This window comes from Salmo salar, chromosome ssa07 (assembly GCF_905237065.1).
Source record: "Salmo salar chromosome ssa07, Ssal_v3.1, whole genome shotgun sequence".
Taxonomy (NCBI): Eukaryota; Metazoa; Chordata; class Actinopteri; order Salmoniformes; family Salmonidae; genus Salmo; species Salmo salar.
Window position 1 is genome coordinate 51,807,950 of NC_059448.1, and position 22,636 is coordinate 51,830,585.

At 47.1% G+C, this 22,636-nt stretch overlaps 1 protein-coding gene across 1 annotated transcript in view; it reads right to left on the reverse strand.

The window, feature by feature from the left end:
- Window positions 1–471: 471 nt before the first annotated feature.
- Window positions 472–22,636, reverse strand: part of LOC100380729 (staphylococcal nuclease domain-containing protein 1) — a 319,896-nt gene continuing 297,731 nt past the window's right edge. The window contains exons 23-24 of the mRNA XM_045722231.1: window positions 3,288–3,332; window positions 472–1,485 (exon numbers count right to left, since the gene is read on the reverse strand). Coding sequence (XP_045578187.1) covers window positions 1,414–1,485; window positions 3,288–3,332 — 117 coding nt within the window. The 3' untranslated portion in view covers window positions 472–1,413. The remainder of the gene's footprint in view (window positions 1,486–3,287; window positions 3,333–22,636) is intronic.

Consider the following 22,636-nt stretch of genomic DNA (forward strand, 5'->3'; position numbering starts at 1 on the left):
ATCCAAGGTGTACATTTATTTTTGCATTCAAAATGCTGTGTAGTCAATACTTTAACTTGTACTTGAGTCGTTGCTCAACCTACGTACTGTCTGAACGGATGCTAATAAATGTGACACTAACCAACCACTTATGTCACTTATGTTGAAATATATCTAGTACAGTGGCGTGTGCTGTGTCATTCTGTGGTAACAACACCGCTTATTTAGGATGCAAATGAGATCAAGGTGTGTAAGAGTCTTTTAAATGTAAGAGGCGACCTACCAAAAGTAGTACTGGTACTTTTAAGTCCTTTGAGTAGAACTAGGACGCCATAGCCTGGTAAAACCATTCTGAAAGCTGCGCTCAGCATGATTCAAATGGGGAGCGCAGCATCCGGTCTGGTTTAAACCAGGCTAAGGACATTAACAATCCTTGGTGAAATCTAGCAGCTTTGACCGTTTGGTGATTTAATTCCAGTAACAACAACATGCTTCTTTTTAATCATTTGCTCATTTTTATTCAGCAGAATTTTTTAATACAACGACAAGGTCTGTCATAAGGAAACAAATTCAAACACTTTCAGCTACGGCATACAGAGACAGAGAGAGAGACAGATCATCATGTCACCATCATATGTAAACATTACAGAAAGAGGGAGGAGGAAGATGAGAAAATGCTGTTTGTCAAGGTGTTCTGGCCACGAGAGAGAGAAGAAGAAAGACGAGAATGAAACACTCCCAACATAAACATCATTAAATGTCATATCACATAGCTATACATCAAGGACAGAAATAAGCTCGTCCGGATGGTGTGGCTCTCGAGCTAGCTTTTTAAAATAAACTTCATAAAACATAGCATTTCATTTCTTGTCATTCATTAAGGAAGCGTTTCTCTCTGCAAAAAGCTGTTAATAATACAAGTGAATGGATCCTGTGCTTAAATCCCCCTTCTCAAGGCCTAGCCCCTTTCCTGCACAACGGAGAGGAGGGATTGGCTGTGGTAGGATAGGGTAAGGTAGCGATGCGCATGATTAGCTGATGTGGGAATATGACGTCACTAATCAGGAAACGGGTTGAAAGGATGACATGGCAATTAACGGAGCTCTGCAGCGGGGGGGAAGGAACATGGTAAGAACAACTGGTAGTGGCTCAGGAAGGGTGGAGAAGAGGAAGGATTGGACAGTCACTGTTTTTATGAGTTCATAGCTATAGCATGCTCTTTCAGAGTCAGGAGGGAAGAGGAGGAGGAGGAAGGGATGGGCAGAGTAGCAGGAGAGAGGACCGCTAGGATGAACATGGAATAAAAGGAAGAGACTGTCAATGCTTGTCCTTTACTTTGTTTTATTTTCATTGAATTGTTTTCTGTCACTTTTTCTCGTCCAATGAGTGCATCTTGTCTTCCGCGTTGGTCTTTGGAATGGCGCCGTGCGTTTTTCATTTCTTTAGTTTGTAGCCAAACTCGTCTGCGTCGTCGTCGCGGAAGTCTCCGTAGCGCCAGATGTTGAGCTGAGATAAAACATGAGACAGAAAAGACCATGAGCGCTTAGTGAATAGCTGACAATAAAACAGACAAGCAACAGTCTCACATTAACCTTCACTTCAAATGGGGAGCCTCAGCCTCCCCCCGAGACAGAGAGAGACAGAGACAGAGAGAGAGAGAGGTAGACAGGGGTTGAGAGAGAGAGAGAGAGAGAGAGAGAGAGAGAGAGAGAGAGAGAGAGAGAGAGAGAGAGAGAGAGAGAGAGAGAGAGAGAGAGAGAGAGAGAGAGAGAGAGAGAGAGAGAGAGAGAGAGAGAGAGAGAGAGAGAGGACAGGTAGACGGGTTGAAAGGTAGAGAGAGAGGTAGAGACAGGGGGAGGTAGACAGAGGTTGAAAGGTAGAGAGAGAGAGAGAGCAAGAGACAGGGAGGTAGACAGAGGTTGAAAGGTAGAGAGAGAGAGAGAGAGCGAGAGAGAGAGCGAGAGACAGGGGCAGGGAGACAGAGGTTGAAAGAGAGAGAGAGAGAGAGAGAGAGAGAGAGAGAGAGAGGTATAGAGAGAACATCAGTGTACTCTCACACCCCAGTGAGAACGAGGGGAGCATCATAATTTCATCCTTTCCAGAAGGGCTCTGGTGCTTCAGACACATCCCTGTCTATTCCCTCTATTCCATTAAATCCACTCCGCTGAGCTCTGCATCCCTCATCAAGCATCCAAGCAATTTCCTGCTAAACGTTCCGTTTGACGCGCAATGGGAAGGGCGGTGGTAGTGTGTGAGGGGGCATTCCAGGTGTGTACGCAAGAAGTTGTGTGTGTGTGTGTGTGTGTGTGTGTGTGTGTGTGTGTGTGTGTGTGTGTGTGTGTGTATGAGAGATGTTTCACGACACCAACCAAGGGCCCCTCTCCTCATCAGCAGTGTGTGTTCAGCTGTTAACATGACGATTCACAGCTAATTAGCGACCATGCTAACTTGCTCTAGTCGTTAGGAAGCGGCTGCCATGTCGTCAATGTCGGCTTTCCTGTTTCTTTTCCTTTTCCGTCGATGCCTCGTCACTCCTTCCGGCCTTTTGGAGAACTACATCTCATTTGCACCAATTTTGCATTGGACTATTGTTTGAGCATGGCGTTGTGTGATTGGACAATATGTCAAAGCAGTGAGAGTGTTTGTCTTGTGACTGGCTGTTGGAGAGAACTGTACCTTCTTGAAGGTCACAGTGTTTAAGGAGGATAAATGAGTGCCACCTGTTTACCATAAAGCAGGTAAAACAAGCACCCCAAGATTAGACAAACTAATCTATATAAGGTCATTGGGTTATGCTCTTGGGCAAGATACAGTAAACAGTTACTGCATAACTAGGAGTATTAGGATTGAAACTGGGCTGATACTTTTTGTATATGCTCTGTCATCTGACTAGACGATTGGCTAGTGTACCTAAACAGGTAGAACCACCTGCATTTGGATTGGTTGCTGTGCTGTGAGCGGACCCTGGAGTGTGTGGAGGCGGGCCATAGGCCTGTGTGCCATGGGGATGCCATCTCTCCCTCTCTACCCCTTGCTTTCTTTCCATCAGCGTGGGCCTGCACAGATTGTGGGCCAGTGTCCATTTAGGACAGCACTGCCTGCCAATGAGATGTGTAATGTCTTCAGAGAACAGACAGGTGGAGAGAAAGACAGAGGGAGCAGACAAATGAAGGAGAGCTCCTGTCTTCTACTAGGAGTTGTAATTACAGCTTTGGAAACACCGGTTTACCTGGCATGCCAATAAAGCTAGGCTGAATTTGTATTGTGTCGAGCGAGCGAGAGAGAGAGCGAGTCCGAGAGAGACTTACCCTGGCAGTCTTGGCAGACTCCTGACCGTTGAGATACTCTGTCACCTGAGAGAAAGAGAACATGCATTAGTGTTGCAACTAAACCAGATTGAATGCTGTGGAGAGAAACACATTGGGTGCATCTTAACTCTAACGTGGCCTCCTCGACTCGTCTCCTTTCCTTCATTGAAAATCGGCTCAGTGCAGATGAATGAGAAGGACACAAGTGGAGGACGCCACTTTAGACTATCAACACGCACCGACAAACACATTCCCACCCATACATTCATAATACACATGTTGACAGGCTTCATTGGTAGCACTGCATTGCACATGGTAACAACAAAAACAGCTAGGTCATCATCAGATCAATAGGAAACGCGGATGCTAACCGCTAACCCACGTGCTAACAGCTAACAACAGTGAGCAATCAAGCCAAGTGGCTCTCGTCTATACAGCGAGCTAGCTTTTAGAGCCTCCCTATTTAGCATTTCATTACAATCAAAATGCATTCACGTTTCAGCGATAGGCCAGCAGGGTAAGAAAGGCGCACTACCTGCCTACGCTAGTGATGTAATCAGACCTGTATTGTGATTGTACTGCATCACAAGGGCAGGTGATTAGTCGGCGAGGGCCCTGAGAGCAGTGAATGGTGGGAATAGAGTCAGGAAGTCAGAATCCTGTAGGATATTGAGGTCTGTAAATGAAGTAGATTGTGCTTGTATATGTGTGTCTATGTCTGGGTCTTTGTTAGGGCTGGGAATGACGAGATTAACACCATACTTAGGTGCTGCTACGTTATGTAGGGGCGGCAGGTAGCCAGTAACCGAAAGGTTATTGGATCGAATCCCCGAGCTGACAAGGTAAAAATATGTCGTTCTGCCCCTGAACAAGGCAGTTAACACACTGTTCCCCGGTAGGTCGTCATTGTAAATAAGAATTTGTTCTTAACTGACTTGCCTAGTTAAATAAAGATTAAATAAAATGATCACATATGTATTACGATTCGATACTGTGATTTGTTGTTCCAAACATATTGCTCACCATATGTCTGAGGCAGAGGAACAAGAGAGTCATGAGAAAACAAGTTTTGATCAGTCATGTAAATGTGCTGAAAACAAATTGGCTTCCTACTTAAAAAGAAGATGGAGAACAGGCTATGAAGGAAAATACTTTAGTTGTGGTGTGCAACTAGCACTAAAATAATATTGTCAAAACAATATATCGTCAAATGTAACTGTAGTGATTTTTCTCCCCCATCCTTAGTCTTTGTGTAAGTGTGGGAGATTAGCCTGGCTTGGATAGACAAGATTTGACTTGTGATGCTTCGGCTCAGATGAGAGTGAGTGAGAGAAAGTGAGAGAGAGACAGAAAGACAGAGAGAGAGAGAGTGCGATACTGACAGAGAGACACAGAGAGAGACAGAAAGACAGAGAGCGAGCGAGGAGCGGCAGACAGGCAGCGCTGGGCATATTGACCTCTTGTTATGCCAGAGTGTCCATTTAGTCCCATTGACTGAGCCTGACGATTAGTCACAGGACACAGCATGATGGGACCGAGGGATGGGGGAGGGAGGTTGAGAGAGAGAGAGAGAGAGAGAGAGAGATGGAGGGAGGGGGTGGAGAAGAGCAAAATGAGAGAGAGACAGAAAGGAAATGTCCGGGTAAGGTCAAGAGAGACTGTGGGTATTGTCTGTCCGTGTGTGTGTATAGAGGCTGAAAAGCTCCAAACGAGGACGGTGCTCTGCACTGTGACTGAGCGGTTTAGCTCTATATGGTTCTGGCCAGCCCTCCTCTCTCTCCTCCAACCCAAGCTAACCCAGCCTCAGCTCTGGCTCCTTCCTGCCAGCGTGATCGATGGGGAGGCTTTTGGAGTGTGTGTCTCGGGTCAGTCAGGGAAAAAGTGGGTGAGGAGAAGGGGGGAGGGAGGACTCATAAGATGGAGGGTGGGTTGAAGAGGAGAAAATGGGTGATAGGGGAGAATTTGGAGAGGGGAGAGGAGTGGGGAAGAGAAAGGGGTCAAAGGCATTGAAGGGGGGAGAATAGGAGTGAGAAGGGGTGGAGGACAGGAAAAATAAGGGATGAGAAGAGGGGACGGATAAGGAGGAGAGAAGGGGTGAGAGGGTGAAGAGTGGAAGAGAGTGAGTCAAAGGCTGAGGAAGGAGAAGGGGGGGTGAGAGTCTACTCTATACAGTACCATATTAACCAGAGGGTTCCATCATGCATCATAACTGATCCGGAGAACAGATGAGACTCCCGGCCAAGGAAACAAACATAGATTATGGGGGGACGGCAGATGTTGAAAACTGCAGAGCGTGGATTCTGCATCGGGTTTAATTGCTTAGCTAGCTGGTATACACTGGTTCATGTGATAGCAACCCAGGACACACGAGGGTCTGGAAGAAAAACATACTTCAGTACAGCTGGATCGTACCGCTTTGTGTGTGTGATAAAGTGTGTGTGATGGAGAGCTGGAGAGAGAGAGTGTGGTGCGTGTGAGAGACTGTGTGTGCGTGGGGTGTCGAAAACTGCAACCCGCTGCATAAGCTATCAATCAAAGCTAATTAAGAGTGAGAATTTAGAAAAGGGGACAGCAGATGTTCACATATCTCCTTACCAAACAGATGTGACCATATGAAGGTCCTAGTCAATAGCATTAACGTCTTACTTCAGAGGTCACCGGTGACATTTGAGTGGCTGGGAGGGGTCTGGATACGCCATGTTAAAAGTATTTTGGTGCTCCGTGCCTGGATTGAATTCCATCATCTTGTCATTTCCTTTCATCCACCACCGACCCACCTACCGTCTGCTTTGGAGACATCTTAGAGTAATCCCATCTCAATAATGACCTCATATTTGGTCCTGGCCAATAGCAGGGGACTATATGGAGGCATTACTATATGAATGAAAGGGAGCTGCCAGACAGCTAGCCAAGCTCTTTGTCCTTTAACTAAGGGGTGCCTTCCTGACAGACCGTCTCCTGCTGTTGTCTTCAGTACAGTATGTGAGAGCAGGAAACCAGTGTGTGGATGTGTGCCTAGCATCCTCCTAATATGGGCCATATGCTGTTCCAGAAAAGCCCTTTCAGGACTCTTTTCACAGCCACCAGACGGTCTCTACTTCCACTGGAGTAGGACAATCACTAGCCAATAAACCAGCAAACAAAAAGAATACGGAAATAAATATCTCAACTAAACAAATAAATAGGATGGGGGGGGTAGGCTTTGTGTATTTCAGAATGATAGTAGGGGGGGAGGAGGAAGAATGAGAGAGCGTGAGAGAGAGAGATATAATATTACTGTATGACCCCACAGAGCTCCATATTCCAGACAGATCCCCCTGGTCCCATCTAAACCAGGTTGGTGAACAACCTGTCACTACCTGGCAGACTGGGAGGTGGTGGGAATATGGTGTTGGTGAACAACCTGTCACTACCTGGTAGACTGGGAGGTGGTGGGAATATGGTGTTGGTGAACAACCTGTCACTACCTGGCAGACTGGGAGGTGGTGGGAATATGGTGTTGGTGAACAACCTGTCACTACCTGGTAGACTGGGAGGTGGTGGGAATATGGTGTTGGTGAACAACCTGTCACTACCTGGTAGACTGGGAGGTGGTGGGAATATGGTGTTGGTGAACAACCTGTCACTACCTGGCAGACTGGGAGGTGGTGGGAATATGGTGTTGTGTGTGTCTCTACATGTGTGTATGTGAGAGTGCAAGATCAGGTGGTGTTTTGGCGATTGTGTGTGTGTGTGTCTCTACATGTGTGTATGTGAGAGTGTAAGATCAGGTGGTGTTTTGGTGCAAGGCTGTGAATGTGCTAGATGGCAGGTTTTTGGCAGGAGGTGTGTGAGTGACTATTCTTTCTGGTTCAGGATGAACAGATCATGTGCATCCTGTTTTTGGTACAGAGAGTACATCCATTACCATAGTGTCTGACTCAATGCAGGTGATGCCTTAGAACCCCATTATAGTCAATCTGGAATAATGTTCTTCATTTTGTACAACAAAGTTAACGCTCGTTAGCAACACTAAGTATCAGTTGTATTATATACCCGATGCCTTCTCTGACTTGCAAAACACCCCTCTTTCTTTCTTTCTTTCTTTCTTTCTTTCTTTCTTTCTTTCTTTCTTTCTTTCTTTCTTTCTTTCTTTCTTTCTTTCTTTCTTTCTTTCTTTCTTTCTTTCTTTCTTTCTTTCTTTCATTTCCCCCAAAACACAAAAAGAGACACCAAATGTATTCCATCTTATGAATAGTCAGCAATGGATTAACAACTGGTATCCGAGTCCAATTTACCTTCTGAACAGTCTGCCTCTGTACTTGTGAATAACAACTACTCCTCACTTCGTAGTTCTTTCCAGGCTTATCTGACTCTGCAGTCCTGGGTGTTAGTCTTAAAGCTGCAAAATGTTACTTTTTGGGCGTCATGACCAAATTCCCATAGAAATGGAGTTATAGATCTGTCATTCTCATTGAAAGCAAGACTATGAAGCTGTAAATCTGTTCTGTGTGTGTTATTTCTATGCTTCCCATTCTTAAGTTTAGTTTTTCAGTCTTTTACTTTCAGTTTTGTACACCAGCTTCAAACAGCTGAAAATACAATATTTTTGGTTATGGAAAATACATTTCAGGGTTTTAGATGGTACAATGATTCGCTACACTATACTTGCTTGTTTTGTAACATAAACTGAAATTAGGCAAACTATTAGAATTTTAGCAACCAGGAAATGGTGGAGCTATTTCTGCATAGTTCATCTTTAAGTGATATCCTTCACAGAGAGAACCACACCACTGGCTGTCTGTCTTTCCAATGAATAGTGCATGGTGAGTGTTCTCCCCATGTCTCTCCAGACATCCTAGTAACATGGATTTGATTTGAAAAGCCCCTCTTTTAATCACAGCAGTCTTCGTCAGAGACTGCTCCCTGGAGGCTGTGTGTGGGAGTGTGTGTGTGTGCCATCTGTGCATGTCTGTGTGTGTGAGTACGGTATGTCTGCCTGTGTGTGTGTGACTGCGTGTGTGTCCCTCTGAAGTCCCTGTGAGGCATGCTGGGACAGGCCCCGGTGCATGCTGGTAGCTCCAGCAGTGTGGTCTGTCGGGGGCTTTCAGGCAGCGAGGGGGACAACGTGACATGACAGCACCCCGAAACCGATGGTTCAACGAGTTAAGGAGGACCAACGACAGGGGAGGACCAACGACAGGGGAGGACCAACGACAGGGGAGGACCAACGACAGGGGAGCACCCCATCAGAGGGCCTGGCCTCCGTGAGTGCAGGCACATAACGCACCACGTTATATAGGCTATACACACACACATATACACTCTGGGATAGGGCTGTTACGGTGACCGTATTACCGTCACACCGACGGTCACGAGTCATGACCGCAGTCAAATTCCATGTGACCGCTTAGTCACGGTCACTAGGCTTCTCCAAGCTCTGATGCTGCTGATGGTCATTAGTAGCCTACCAAACGTGCTAACTGCCTGGTACTCAGCACTCTATTGTCCCTCTAATCACTCTGACATCAATGCAAATGTTATCTAAAATCTAATCAAACACTTCATGAGAGTCTATGAGCTCATGTAGCAACATTTCTATAGGCTATGCAATTGTGTGAGAAAATAGAGTGATGGCCTCTATTAAAAAGAGGAGGGTCCCATCAGCTTTCTATAGGCTAGATCTACTATATTTATTAACTTTCCTAATATTAAGCACATTGCTTCTCTTTACAACAGGAGTATAGCCTACCTGGCTGGCATGAAAATTAACCACAGGATAGCCAGATCAGGGCCTAACATAAGGACAACTCAGAGTATGCTATTCTGTTAATCTGAAATAGTCTACATTTTCTTCATATCATGTTTCTTTAGATCTGTTTTAGAATAAATAATGGATTTATTGTGAAGGTGTAGGCTATATTACATGGATTTATTAGACTTCTAAAAATGTAGATGTTCTGAAGGTCTGCATCAGTGGCTTGTAGGCAGTGTGTGGAAGCCAGGAGATGCTGAATGTGTTTATGTTAATTAACAGTCAATTACCGTGAGACCGGCAGTTATTAGCTTGACAATCAACGGCTGATGAAATGTCATGACCACAGCCCTACTCTTGGATAGAAACATTGTGAACAAGGTTTTTAAAAAGGTATGTGGGCCTACTTCATCTCCACACACACACACACACACACACACACACACACACACACACACACACACACACACACACACACACACACACACACACACACACACACACACACACACACCAGGTAGAGACACACAGGCCGAGAACTTCGAGATTTGACCTACACAAGTGCATTTGATGGTAAAATACACAGACAGACCAATGTAATCATGTCTCTTGTAGGTCATGTTCCACTGAAAGAAAATGTTGACCATATGAACCAGCCTAAATGATTATGATACAACAAAAGAAAGTATAAAAAAGGGAACCCTATAGACATAGCTAAAGATGAGTTGGCTAAAGATGAGTTGGCAGACCTAGGGTAGAGTAGCAGTAATAGCTTGTTTCTATTATTTTATTGTCTCTCCCCATGAGATCACCCACTGTGAAGTGACAGAAGTTTAAATGACCTACACCCACTCTCCAACCCTCACTTCCCCCCCTCTGTCTCTCTCTCCTCTCCTGACCCCAGGGTGCGGGGGAGGCAGGAGTGTGTGTGTGTGTGGTCGGGCCAGGGGAAATAGAGCTTGGCTAGTGGCGCGTGTCACTGTCACCCTGGACATGTCACAAGGCCCTCAGAGCACTGCTGCTGGCGGTGTGTGTGTGGGTATGAGAGGTAGGGTCGATATGAAAGTGTCCATTAGGCGTTCAACACCAACTCTTACTGGTTAATGAGGTATCGAACAGTGAGGAAGGGGCATGCTTTTGCACACTCCACAGTGTAATGGCGGGGGGGGGCTTGATGGGACATGACAGGAACCCATTGGGGGTTTAGGGTGAGGGGGTCGATGGCAAGCAGTCAACCAGACAAAGTTGGTTGAAAGTACTGCAAAAGGCCATTGAGTACACCACGACAAAAGAGTCAGCCTGTATGTCTCAGAACTGTCTATCTTTACTGCCAATGATAGGTGAGTGATTGGTTGTGTCTCTGTGTTTGTCTGTAGGGCCTCGGAGCCCCCCAGAGTCCGTGCTGCTATTGAGTACTCAATTTATCTCTGCTGTTCACTGATAAGGGCAGACGGCTGTATTAACCGACAAACCTACAATTCCCATGTGGCATCTCATCTCTACCCCACTGTTCAATTACACTGATAGAAGAAACTACATTTCCCATGAGGCATCACAGCAATGCCCCACCACACAATTACCCTGTAATAGAAGAAACTGTATTTCCCATGGGGCATCATGTCTGCCTTCAGCACAATAGAAAAAACTACATAACCCCAAAGCACCTCATTTGTTCCTCTCGGCACAATTACACCAAAATGTAACAACTTCACTTGCACAAGGCATTTTCACCACAGAATAATTACACTGTAACCCATTTTTTTTAACCTTTATTTAACTAGGCAAGTCAGTTAAGAACAAATTCTTATTTTCAATGACGGCCTGGGAACAGTGGGTTTAACTGCCTTGTTCAGGGGCAGAACGACAGATTTGTACCTTTTCAGCTCGGGGATTCGATCTTACAACCTTTCGATTACCAGTCCAACGCTCTAAGCACTAGGCTACCTGCCGCCCCATATAACACCTACAAAGAAACTACACTACCCACATCATCCGTTCTCTCATAATAAAATGTACACTGCAACTCCCCAAAACACTACATTTCCCACGAGGCAGCACATCCATCCCTTCACAGTAGTGCAATTTACCTACACGGCCAAAATAAAAATAATCTGTTGGGAAATAAACTACAGATTCCATGTGGCCTCTCATCTGCAGAACAGCACAGCAATTAAAAGCAAGTGTTGGTCTGATCCCCAGCTCTCATATCCCTCTTCAGCTTGGGCTTCAAGCAGCAGCGTACGTCCTCTAAACTCTCCATCCACATCACAGCTGCTCTCCCACAGGCTGCCTTCTGCTCTCTCCCTCCCTCCCAAAACACTCCACACTCACATGCCTGCATCAGCACAAATACAAACACTGGAGCTAGCGACGCTAACACTGGAGCTAACACACAAACACACTCTGGAGCTAGCGACACTAACACTGGAGCTAACACACAAACACACACTGGAGCTAACAAACACACACACACTGGAGCTAACACACAAACACACACTGGAGCTAGCGACACTAACACTGGAGCTAACACACAAACACACTCTGGAGCTAGCGACACTAACACTGGAGCTAACACACAAACACACACTGGAGCTAACAAACACACACTGGAGCTAACACACAAACACACACTGGAGCTAGCGACGCTAACACACACACACACTGGAGCTAGCGACGCTAACCCTGGAGCTAACACACACACACTGGCGCTAGCGACGCTAACACTGGAGCTAACACCAAAGCCAAAACAACAATCCTAGCTCAAAGCGCTAGGTGAGTGTTGTGCATTAGCTTATGTCGCTACAAAGAGCCAACCAGGGCATAAAATTAACATCCACAAATGCGGGTAGATTTAGGTATTGATTGGTAAAAAATGACAATTTCACCAGCCACGTAAATGGGTGGTCAATTTGCAGGGCTCTACAGTGCGGGCATTACATTTACGAATACAAATATAGTGGAAAAAGTAAAGTATGATCACGTGCGAGGAAAATACTGCAGTAGTTGTTTTCAAAGTATTTCTGCCGTTTTGTTTCATAGCTGCTAATCGCACAAATAAATATCAATCTATATCCCACCTCATGAAGAAACACTGCCTGGCAGGAAAGATTTGTGCACTGTGCTGATTCATTTTTGGAGGCGCTGCGCACAGGCATCAAAGTTGGTCAAATTTACTCGAAAGTCTACAAAGTGAGACTTTGTCCTCGTGTTTCTTGGCTATTTACATTGTTTTGTTCACAAGGTTGGCTGTTTTTAAATGGAAGTTTGAGTCTGCTGCTTCAACTGATGCAAAGAGATGTCTACTCCTAGTCAGAACCAACATCTCTCACACACAGACACGTGACAGGACTCCAGTGACCTGGTTACCACAGTAACCTCCCACCCTGAACATTTTGTCTCATCTGATATGTTCTCGGGTCACAAAAAATGAAATTGTGCTATATCTCACATTATTTACATTTACATTTAAGTCATTTAGCAGACGCTCTTATCCAGAGCGACTTACAAATTGGTGCATTCACCTTATGATATCCAGTGGAACAACCACTTTACAATAGTGCATCTAAATATTTTAAGGGGGGGGGGGGGTTAGAAGGATTACTTTATCCTATCCTAGGTATTCCTTAAAGAGGTGGGGTTTCAGGTGTCTCCGGAAGGTGGTGATTGACTCCGCTGTCCTGGCGTCGTGAGGGAGCTTGTTCCACCATTGGGGTGCCAGAGCAGCGAACAGTTTTGACTGGGCTGAGCGGGAACTGTGCTTCCTCAGAGGTAGGGGGGCCAGCAGGCCAGAGGTGGATGAACGCAGTGCCCTTGTTTGGGTGTATTTCTTACTAATAAAAGTTATGTTTTAGAAACATTAGGCATGGACATCAGCTTGTGTATTTTTATTTTAGGTAATTATGGCGCAAAAATATTTTGGCTGACAAATTTTCCATCTACCTGCCACAGTGGCTGGTGGATTAAAAAGTGGCCGTCATTGTAAATAAGAGGTTGTTCTTAACTGACTTGCCTAGTTAAATAAAGGTTAAAAATAAAAAAAAGGGAGAGTTAGCGTTTGAAGCTAACTGTAATGCGGGCTGTTTCATCTGAGGCCCAAAAACTTTTAGAACAAATGTTCTATTGAAAAGGACTAGGGATAATATACGAGGTTCATGCTATGTTGGTGATTGATAATTAGCAAGAGGCTTCTGTGTTTTCTAATTGATTGTTAATTAGCAAAAGGGGAGATGATTAGCTTGTAGAGCTAATGAACTTTTTCGCTCAATGACAGTGTTCGCTTAGCGCAGCCTGATTGAGCGAGACGGGTTGGGAGTCACTCAGTCATCTGACGTCGCCGCCTTTGGTTGGCCTACTTTTACTGTGGTGATCGAGCACCAAGATGGTGTCTGTACGACCATACTGGAACTTAATGGTTTTTAATAGACTTCAACTTCAGTCCTGGAATGAATCACTTTTGTGTCTGATAGGTCTGTGTGTTTGTGGTGACAGTATGCTGTGAATGTGGCTGACATGAGAATATTCTCTAGATGAAAGATGGTGAAGGTACAGTTGAAGTCGGAAGTTTACATACACCTTAGCCAAATACCTTTAAACTCAGTTTTTCACAATTCCTGACATGTAATCCCTGTTTTAGGTCAGTTAGGATCACCACTTTATTTTAAGAATGTGAAATGTCAGAATAACAGTAGAGGGAATGATTTATTTCAGCTTTTATTTCTTTCATCACATTCCCAGTGGGTCAGAAGTTTACATACTCTCAATTTTTATTTAGTAGCATTGCCTTTACATTGTTTAACTTGGGTCAAATGTTTTGGGTAGCCTTCCACAAGCTTCCCACAATAAGTTGGGTGAATTTTGGCCCATTCCTCCTGACAGAGCTGGTGTAACTGAGTCAGGTTTGTAGGCCTCCTTGCTCGCACACGCTTTTTGAGTTCTGCACACAAATTTTCTATGGGATTGAGGTCACGGCTTTGTGATGGCCACTCCAATACCTTGACGTTGTTGTCCTTAAGCCATTTTGCCACAACTTTGGAAGTATGCTTGGGGTCATTGTCCATTTGCAAGACCCATTTACAACCACGCTTTAACTTCCTGACTGATGTCATGAGATGTTGCTTCAATATATGCTGCTCAAAAAATAAAGGGAACACTTAAACAACACATCCTAGATCTGAATGAAAGAAAAAATCTTATTAAATACTTTTTTCTTTACATAGTTGAATGTGCTGACAACAAAAATCACACAAAAATAATCAATGGAAATCCAATTTATCAACCCATGGAGGTCTGGATTTGGAGTCACACTCAAAATTAAAGTGGAAAACCACACTACAGGCTGATCCAACTTTGATGTAATGTCCTTAAAACAAGTCAAAATGAGGCTCAGTAGTGTGTGTGGCCTCCACGTGCCTGTATGACCTCCCTACAACGCCTGGGCATGCTCCTGATGAGGTGGTGGATGGTCTCCTGAGGGATCTCCTCCCAGACCTGGACTAAAGCATCCGCCAACTCCTGGACAGTCTGTGGTGCAGCGTGGCGTTGGTGGATGGAGCGAGACATGATGTCCCAGATGTGCTCAATTGGATTCAGGTCTGGGGAACGGGCGGGCCAGTCCATAGCATCAATGCCTTCCTCTTGCAGGAACTGCTGACACACTCCAGCCACTTGAGGTCTAGCATTGTCTTGCATTAGGAGGAACCCAGGGCCAACCGCACCAGCATATGGTCTCACAAGGGGTCTGAGGATCTCATCTCGGTACCTATTGGCAGTCAGGCTAGCTCTGGCGAGCACATGGAGGGCTGTGTGTCCCCCCAAAGAAATGCCACCCCACACCATGACTGACCCACTGCCAAACCGGTCATGCTGGAGGATGTTGCAGGCAGCAGAACGTTCTCCACGGCGTCTCCAGACCGTCACGTCTGTCACATTTGCTCAGTGTGAACCTGCTTTCATCTGTGAAGAGCACAGGGCGCCAGTGGCGAATTTGCCAATCTTCTCTGGCAAATGCCAAACGTCCTGCACGGTGTTGGGCTGTAAGCACAACCCCCACCTGTGGATGTCGGGCCCTCATACCACCCTCATGGAGTCTGTTTCTGACCGTTTGAGCAGACACATGCACATTTGTGGCATGCTGGAGGTCATTTTGCAGGGCTCTGGCAGTGCTTCTCCTGCTCCTCCTTGCACAAAGGCGGAGGTAGCAGTCCTGCTGCTGGGTTGTTGCCCTCCTACGGCCTCCTCCACGTCTCCTGATGTACTGGTCTGTCTCCTGGTAGCGCCTCCATGCTCTGGACACTACGCTGACAGACACAGCAAACCTTCTTGCCACAGCTCGCATTGATGTGCCATCCTGGATGAGCTGCACTACCTGAGCCACTTGTGTGGGTTGTAGACTCAGTCTCATGCTACCACTAGAGTGAAATCTCTGCCAGCATTCAAAAGTGACCAAAACATCAGCCAGGAAGCATAGGAACTGAGAAGTGGTCTGTGTTCCCCACCTGCAGAACCACTCCTTCATTGGGGGTGTCTTGCTAATTGCCTATAATTTCCACCTGTTGTCTATTCCATTTGCACAACAGCATGTGAAATGTACTGTCAATCAGTGTTGCTTCCTAAGTGGACAGTTTGATTTCACAGAAGTGTGATTGACTTGGAGTTACATTGTGTTGTTTAAGTGTTCCCTTTATTTTTTTGAGCAGTGTATAATTTTCCTCCCTCATGATGCCATCTATTTTGTGAAGTGCACCAGTCCCTCCTGCAGCAAGCACCCCCACAAGATGAAGCAACCACCCCCGTGCTTCACGGTTGGGACGGTGTTCTTCGGCTTGCAAGCATCCCCCTTTTTCCTCCAAACATAACGATGGTCATTGTGGCCAAACAGTTCTATTTTTGTTTCATCAGACCAGAGGACATTTCTCCAAAAAGTACGATCTTTGTCCCCATGTGCAGTTGCGAACTGTAGTCTGGCTTTTTTATGGCGGTTTTGGAGCAGTGGCTTCTTCCTTGCTGAGTGGCCTTTCAGTTTATGCCGATATAGGACTTGTTTTACTGTGGACTTTTGTACCTGTTTCCTCCAGCATCTTCACAGGGTCCTTTGCTGTTGTTCTGGGATTGATTTGCACTTTTCGCACCAAAGTACGTTCATCTCTAGGAGACAGAATGCGTCTCCTTTCAGAGCGGTATGATGGCTGCGTGGACCCATGGTGTTTATACTTGCGTACTATTGTTTGTACAGATGAACGTGGTACCTTCAGGCGTTTGGAAATTGCTCCCAAGGATGAACCAGACTTGTGGTCTACAATTTTTTTTCTGAGGTCTTGGCTGATTTCTTTTGATCTTCCCATGATGTCAAGCAAAGAGGCACTGAGGTTGAAGGTAGGCCTTGAAATACATCCACAGGTACACCTCCAACTGACTCAATGATGTCAATTAGCCTATCAGAAGCTTCTAAAGCCATGCCATGATTTTCTGGAATTTTCCAACCTGTTTAAAGGCACATTCAACTTAGTGTATGTAAACTTCTGACCCACAAATAATCTGTCTGTAAACAATTGTTGGAAAAATGACTTGTGTCATGCACAAAGTAGATGTCCTAACCGACTATAGTTTGTTAACCTGTTTGGGATAGGGGGCAGTATTTTCATGGCCGGTTAAAAAATGTACCCGATTTAATCTGGTTACTACTCCTGCCCAGAAACTAGAATATGCATATAATAGATTTGGATAGAAAACACTGTAAAGTTTCTAAAACTGTTTGAATGGTGTCTGTGAGTATAACAGAACTCATATGGCAGGCCAAAACCTGAGAAGATTCTACACAGGAAGTGCCCTGTCTGACAATTTGTTCTCCTTCTAGGGCATCTCTATCAAAAATACAGCATCTCTGCTGTAACGTGACATTTTCCAAGGCTTCCATTGGCTCTAGGAAGGTGCCAGAAAGTGGAATGAGAGCTCTCCAGTCTCTGGGTGAAAAACAGCAGGGGTTTTTGTGAGTGGTCCTGCTGAGAACAATGACACTGAGGTGCGCGTGCACGAGACAGTGTTTCAATGAACACAACGTCGCCCGGTTGGAATATTATCGCTATTTTATGAGAAAAATAGCATAAAAATTTATTTTAAACAGCGTTTGACATGCTTCGAAGTACGGTAATAGAATATTTTGACATTTTTTGTCATGAAATGCGCCGGCGCGTCACCCTTCGGATAGTGACTTGAACGCACGAACAAAACGGAGCTATTTGGATATAACTATGGATTATTTCAAACCAAAACAACATTTGTTTTTGAAGTAGAAGTCCTGGGAGTGCATTCTGACGAAGAACAGCAAAGGTAATCCAATTTTTCTTATAGTAAATCTGAGTTTGGCGAGGGCCAAACTTGGTGGGTGTCAAATTAGCTAGCCGTGATGGCCGGGCTATGTACTCAGAATATTGCAAAATGTGCTTTCGCCGAAAAGCTATTTTAAAATCTGACACCGCGATTGCATAAAGGAGTTCTGTATCTATAATTCTTAAAATAATTGTTATGTTTTTTGTGAACGTTTATCGTGAGTAATTTAGTAAATTCACCGGAAGTTTGCGGTGGGTATGCTAGTTCTGAACATCACATGCTAATGTAAAAAGCTGTTTTTTTATATAAATATGAACTTGATTGAACAAAACATGCATGTATTGTATAACATAACGTCCTAGGAGTGTCATCTGATGAAGATCATCAAAGGTTAGTGCTGCATTTAGCTGTGGTTTTGGTTTTTGTGACATATATGCTAGCTTTGAAAATGGCTGTGTGATTATTTTTGGGAGGGCACTCTCCTGACATAATCTAATGTTTTGCTTTCGCTGTAAAACCTTTTTGAAATCGGACAGTGTGGTTAGATTAACGAGAGTCTTATCTTTAAAATGGTGAAAAATGGTCATATGTTTGAGAAATTGAAGTTATAGCATTTTTTAGGTGTTTGTATTTCGCGCCACGCTATACCTAACAGGTTAACAAGAAAGTTGTGGAGTGACTGAAAAACAAGTTTTAATGACTCCAAGCTAAGTGTATGTAAACTTCCGACTTCAACTGTATGTGTGTGAGAGAGAAAGAGAGAAATGAGCGAGAGTAAGAGAGAGTGCGTGACAGAGGGACATGCAGACAGTAAAAGACAGAGAGAGAGAGATTGGTCCCAATCCAGTGCAATAAGATTAAAAGTGTTTACTGTGCAAAAGTGTGAGGAGGAAAATGGCCCATTGATCATGGTGTTGATCTGGCAGACAGACAGCAGATGCAGCGTGGCAGTTATGGGGACGGGTCTGGTAGCTATGGGGACGGGTCTGGTAGTTACGGGGATGGGTCTGGTAGGGGTCTGGTAGTTATGGGGACGTGTCTGGTAGTTATGGGGACGTGTCTGGTAGTTATGGGGACGGGTCTGGTAGTTATGGGGACGGGTCTGGTAGTTATGGGGACGGGTCTGGTAGTTATGGGGACGGGTCTGGTAGTTATGGGGACGGGTCTGGTAGTTATGGGGACGGGTCTGGTAGTTATGGGTCTGGTAGTTATGGGGACGGGTCTGGTAGCTATGGGTCTGGTAGTTATGGGGACGGGTCTGGTAGTTATGGGGACGGGTCTGGTAGCTATGGGTCTGGTAGTTATGGGGACGGGTCTGGTAGCTATGGGGACGGGTCTGGTAGCTATGGGTCTGGTAGTTATGGGGACGGGTCTGGTAGCTATGGGGACGGGTCTGGTAGCTATGGGTCTGGTAGTTATGGGGACGGGTCTGGTAGTTATGGGTCTGGTAGTTATGGGGACGGGTCTGGTAGCTATGGGTCTGGTAGTTATGGGGACGGGTCTGGTAGCTATGGGTCTGGTAGTTATGGTGACGGGTCTGGTAGCTATGGGTCTGGTAGCTATGGGGACGGGTCTGGTAGCTATGGGGACGGGTCTGGTAGCTATGGGGACGGGTCTGGTAGCTATGGGTCTGGTAGTTATGGGGACGGGTCTGGTAGCTATGGGTCTGGTAGCTATAGGGACGGGTCTGGTAGCTATGGGGACGGGTCTGGTAGCAATGGGGACGGGTCTGGTAGCTATGGGGACGGGTCTGGTAGCTATGGGGACGGGTCTGGTAGCTATGGGGACGGGTCTGGTAGCTATGGGGACGGGTCTGGTAGTTATGGGGACGGGTCTGGTAGCTATGGGTCTGGTAGCTATGGGCCTGGTAGCTATGGGCCTGGTAGCTATGGGCCTGGTAGTTATGGGTCTGGTAGTTATGGGTCTGGTAGTTATGGGGACGGGTCTGGCAGTTATGGGTCTGGTAGTTATGGGGACGGGTCTGGTAGTTATGGGGACGGGTCTGGTAGCTATGGGTCTGGTAGTTATGGGGACGGGTCTGGTAGCTATGGGTCTGGTAGTTATGGGGACGGGTCTGGTAGTTATGGGGACGGGTCTGGTAGTTATGGGTCTGGTAGTTATGGGGACGGGTCTGGTAGCTATGGGTCTGGTAGTTATGGTGACGGGTCTGGTAGCTATGGGTCTGGTAGTTATGGGGACGGGTCTGGTAGCTATGGGGACGGGTCTGGTAGCTATGGGGACGGGTCTGGTAGCTATGGGGACGGGTCTGGTAGCTATGGGTCTGGTAGTTATGGGGACGGGTCTGGTAGCTATGGGTCTGGTAGTTATGGGGACGGGTCTGGTAGCTATGGGTCTGGTAGTTATGGGGACGGGTCTGGTAGCTATGGGTCTGGTAGTTATGGTGACGGGTCTGGTAGCTATGGGTCTGGTAGTTATGGGGACGGGTCTGGTAGCTATGGGGACGGGTCTGGTAGCTATGGGGACGGGTCTGGTAGCTATGGGTCTGGTAGTTATGGGGACGGGTCTGGTAGCTATGGGTCTGGTAGCTATGGGGACGGGTCTGGTAGCTATGGGGACGGGTCTGGTAGCAATGGGGACGGGTCTGGTAGCTATGGGGACGGGTCTGGTAGCTATGGGGACGGGTCTGGTAGTTATGGGGACGGGTCTGGTAGCTATGGGTCTGGTAGCTATGGGCCTGGTAGCTATGGGCCTGGTAGTTATGGGTCTGGTAGTTATGGGTCTGGTAGTTATGGGGACGGGTCTGGCAGTTATGGGTCTGGTAGTTATGGGGACGGGTCTGGTAGTTATGGGGACGGGTCTGGTAGCTATGGGTCTGGTAGTTATGGGGACGGGTCTGGTAGCTATGGGTCTGGTAGTTATGGGGACGGGTCTGGTAGTTATGGGGACGGGTCTGGTAGTTATGGGGACGGGTCTGGTAGCTATGGGTCTGGGAGCTATGGGGACGGGTCTGGAAGCTATGGGGACGGGTCTGGAAGCTATGGGGACGGGTCTCTCTCCTCTGCTCTCATCCTTCTAGACCTATCTGCTGCCTTTGATACCGTGAACCATCAGATCCTCCTCTCCACCCTCTCCGAGCTGGGCATCTCCGGCACCGCGCACGCTTGGATTGCGTCCTACCTGACAGGTCGCTCCTACCAGGTGGCGTGGCGAGAATCTGTCTCCGCACCACGTGCTCTCACCACTGGTGTCCCCCAGGGCTCTGTTCTTGGCCCGCTCCTATTCTCGCTATACACCAAGTCACTTGGCTCTGTCATATCCTCACATGGTCTCTCATATCATTGCTATGCAGATGACACACAATTAATCTTCTCCTTTCCCCCTTCTGACAACCAGGTGGCGAATCGCATCTCTGCATGTCTGGCAGACATATCAGTGTGGATGACGGATCACCACCTCAAGCTGAACCTCAGCAAGACGGAGCTGCTCTTCCTCCCGGGGAAGGACTGCCCGTTCCATGATCTCGCCATCACGGTTGACAACTCCCTTGTGTCCTCCTCCCAGAGTGCTAAGAGCCTTGGCGTGACCCTGGACAACACCCTGTCGTTCTCCACCAACATCAAGGCGGTGACCCGATCCTGTAGGTTCATGCTCTACAACATTCGCAGAGTACGACCCTGCCTCACACAGGAAGCGGCGCAGGTCCTAATCCAGGCACTTGTCATCTCCCGTCTGGATTATTGCAACTCGCTGTTGGCTGGGCTCCCTGCCTGTGCCATTAAACCCCTACAACTCATCCAGAACGCCGCAGCCCGTCTGGTGTTCAACCTTCCCAAGTTCCCTCACGTCACCCCGCTCCTCCGCTCTCTCCACTGGCTTCCAGTCGAAGCTCGCATCCGCTACAAGACCATGGTGCTTGCCTACGGAGCTGTGAGGGGAACGGCACCTCCGTACCTTCAGGCTCTGATCAGGCCCTACACCCAAACAAGGGCACTCCGTTCATCCACCTCTGGCCTGCTCGCCTCCCTACCTCTGAGGAAGCACAGTTCCCGCTCAGCCCAGTCAAAACTGTTCGCTGCTCTGGCACCCCAATGGTGGAACAAGCTCCCTCACGACGCCAGGACAGCGGAGTCAATCACCACCTTCCGGAGACACCTGAAACCCCACCTCTTCAAGGAATACCTGGGATAGGATAAAGTAATCCTTCTAACCCCCCCCTTAAAAGATTTAGATGCACTATTGTAAAGTGGTTGTTCCACTGGATATTATAGGTGAATGCACCAATTTGTAAGTCGCTCTGGATAAGAGCGTCTGCTAAATGTCTACAATGTAAAATGTAAAAATGTCTGGAAGCTATGGGGACGGGTCTGGTAGCTATGGGTCTGGTAGTTATGGGGACGGGTCTGGTAGCTATGGGGACGGGTCTGGTAGCTATGGGTCTGGTAGTTATGGGGACGGGTCTGGTAGCTATGGGTCTGGTAGTTATGGGGACGGGTCTGGTAGTTATGGGGACGGGTCTGGTAGCTATGGGTCTGGTAGTTATGGGGACGGGTCTGGTAGCTATGGGTCTGGTAGTTATGGGGACGGGTCTGGTAGTTATGGGGACGGGTCTGGTAGCTATGGGTCTGGGAGCTATGGGGACGGGTCTGGAAGCTATGGGGACGGGTCTGGAAGCTATGGGGACGGGTCTGGAAGCTATGGGGACGGGTCTGGTAGCTATGGGTCTGGTAGTTATGGGGACGGGTCTGGTAGCTATGGGGACGGGTCTGGTAGCTATGGGTCTGGTAGTTATGGGGACGGGTCTGGTAGCTATGGGTCTGGTAGTTATGGGGACGGGTCTGGTAGTTATGGGTCTGGTAGTTATGGGGACGGGTCTGGTAGCTATGGGTCTGGTAGTTATGGGACGGGTCTGGTAGCTATGGGTCTGGTAGTTATGGGGACGGGTCTGGTAGCTATGGGTCTGGTAGTTATGGGGACGGGTCTGGTAGCTATGGGGACGGGTCTGGTAGCTATGGGTCTGGTAGTTATGGGGACGGGTCTGGTAGCTATGGGTCTGGTAGCTATGGGGACGGGTCTGGTAGCTATGGGGACGGGTCTGGTAGCTATGGGGACGGGTCTGGTAGCTATGGGGACGGGTCTGGTAGTTATGGGGACGGGTCTGGTAGCTATGGGTCTGGTAGCTATGGGTCTGGTAGCTATGGGTCTGGTAGTTATGGGGACGGGTCTGGCAGTTATGGGTCTGGTAGTTATGGGGACGGGTCTGGTAGTTATGGGGACGGGTCTGGTAGCTATGGGTCTGGTAGTTATGGGGACGGGTCTGGTAGCTATGGGT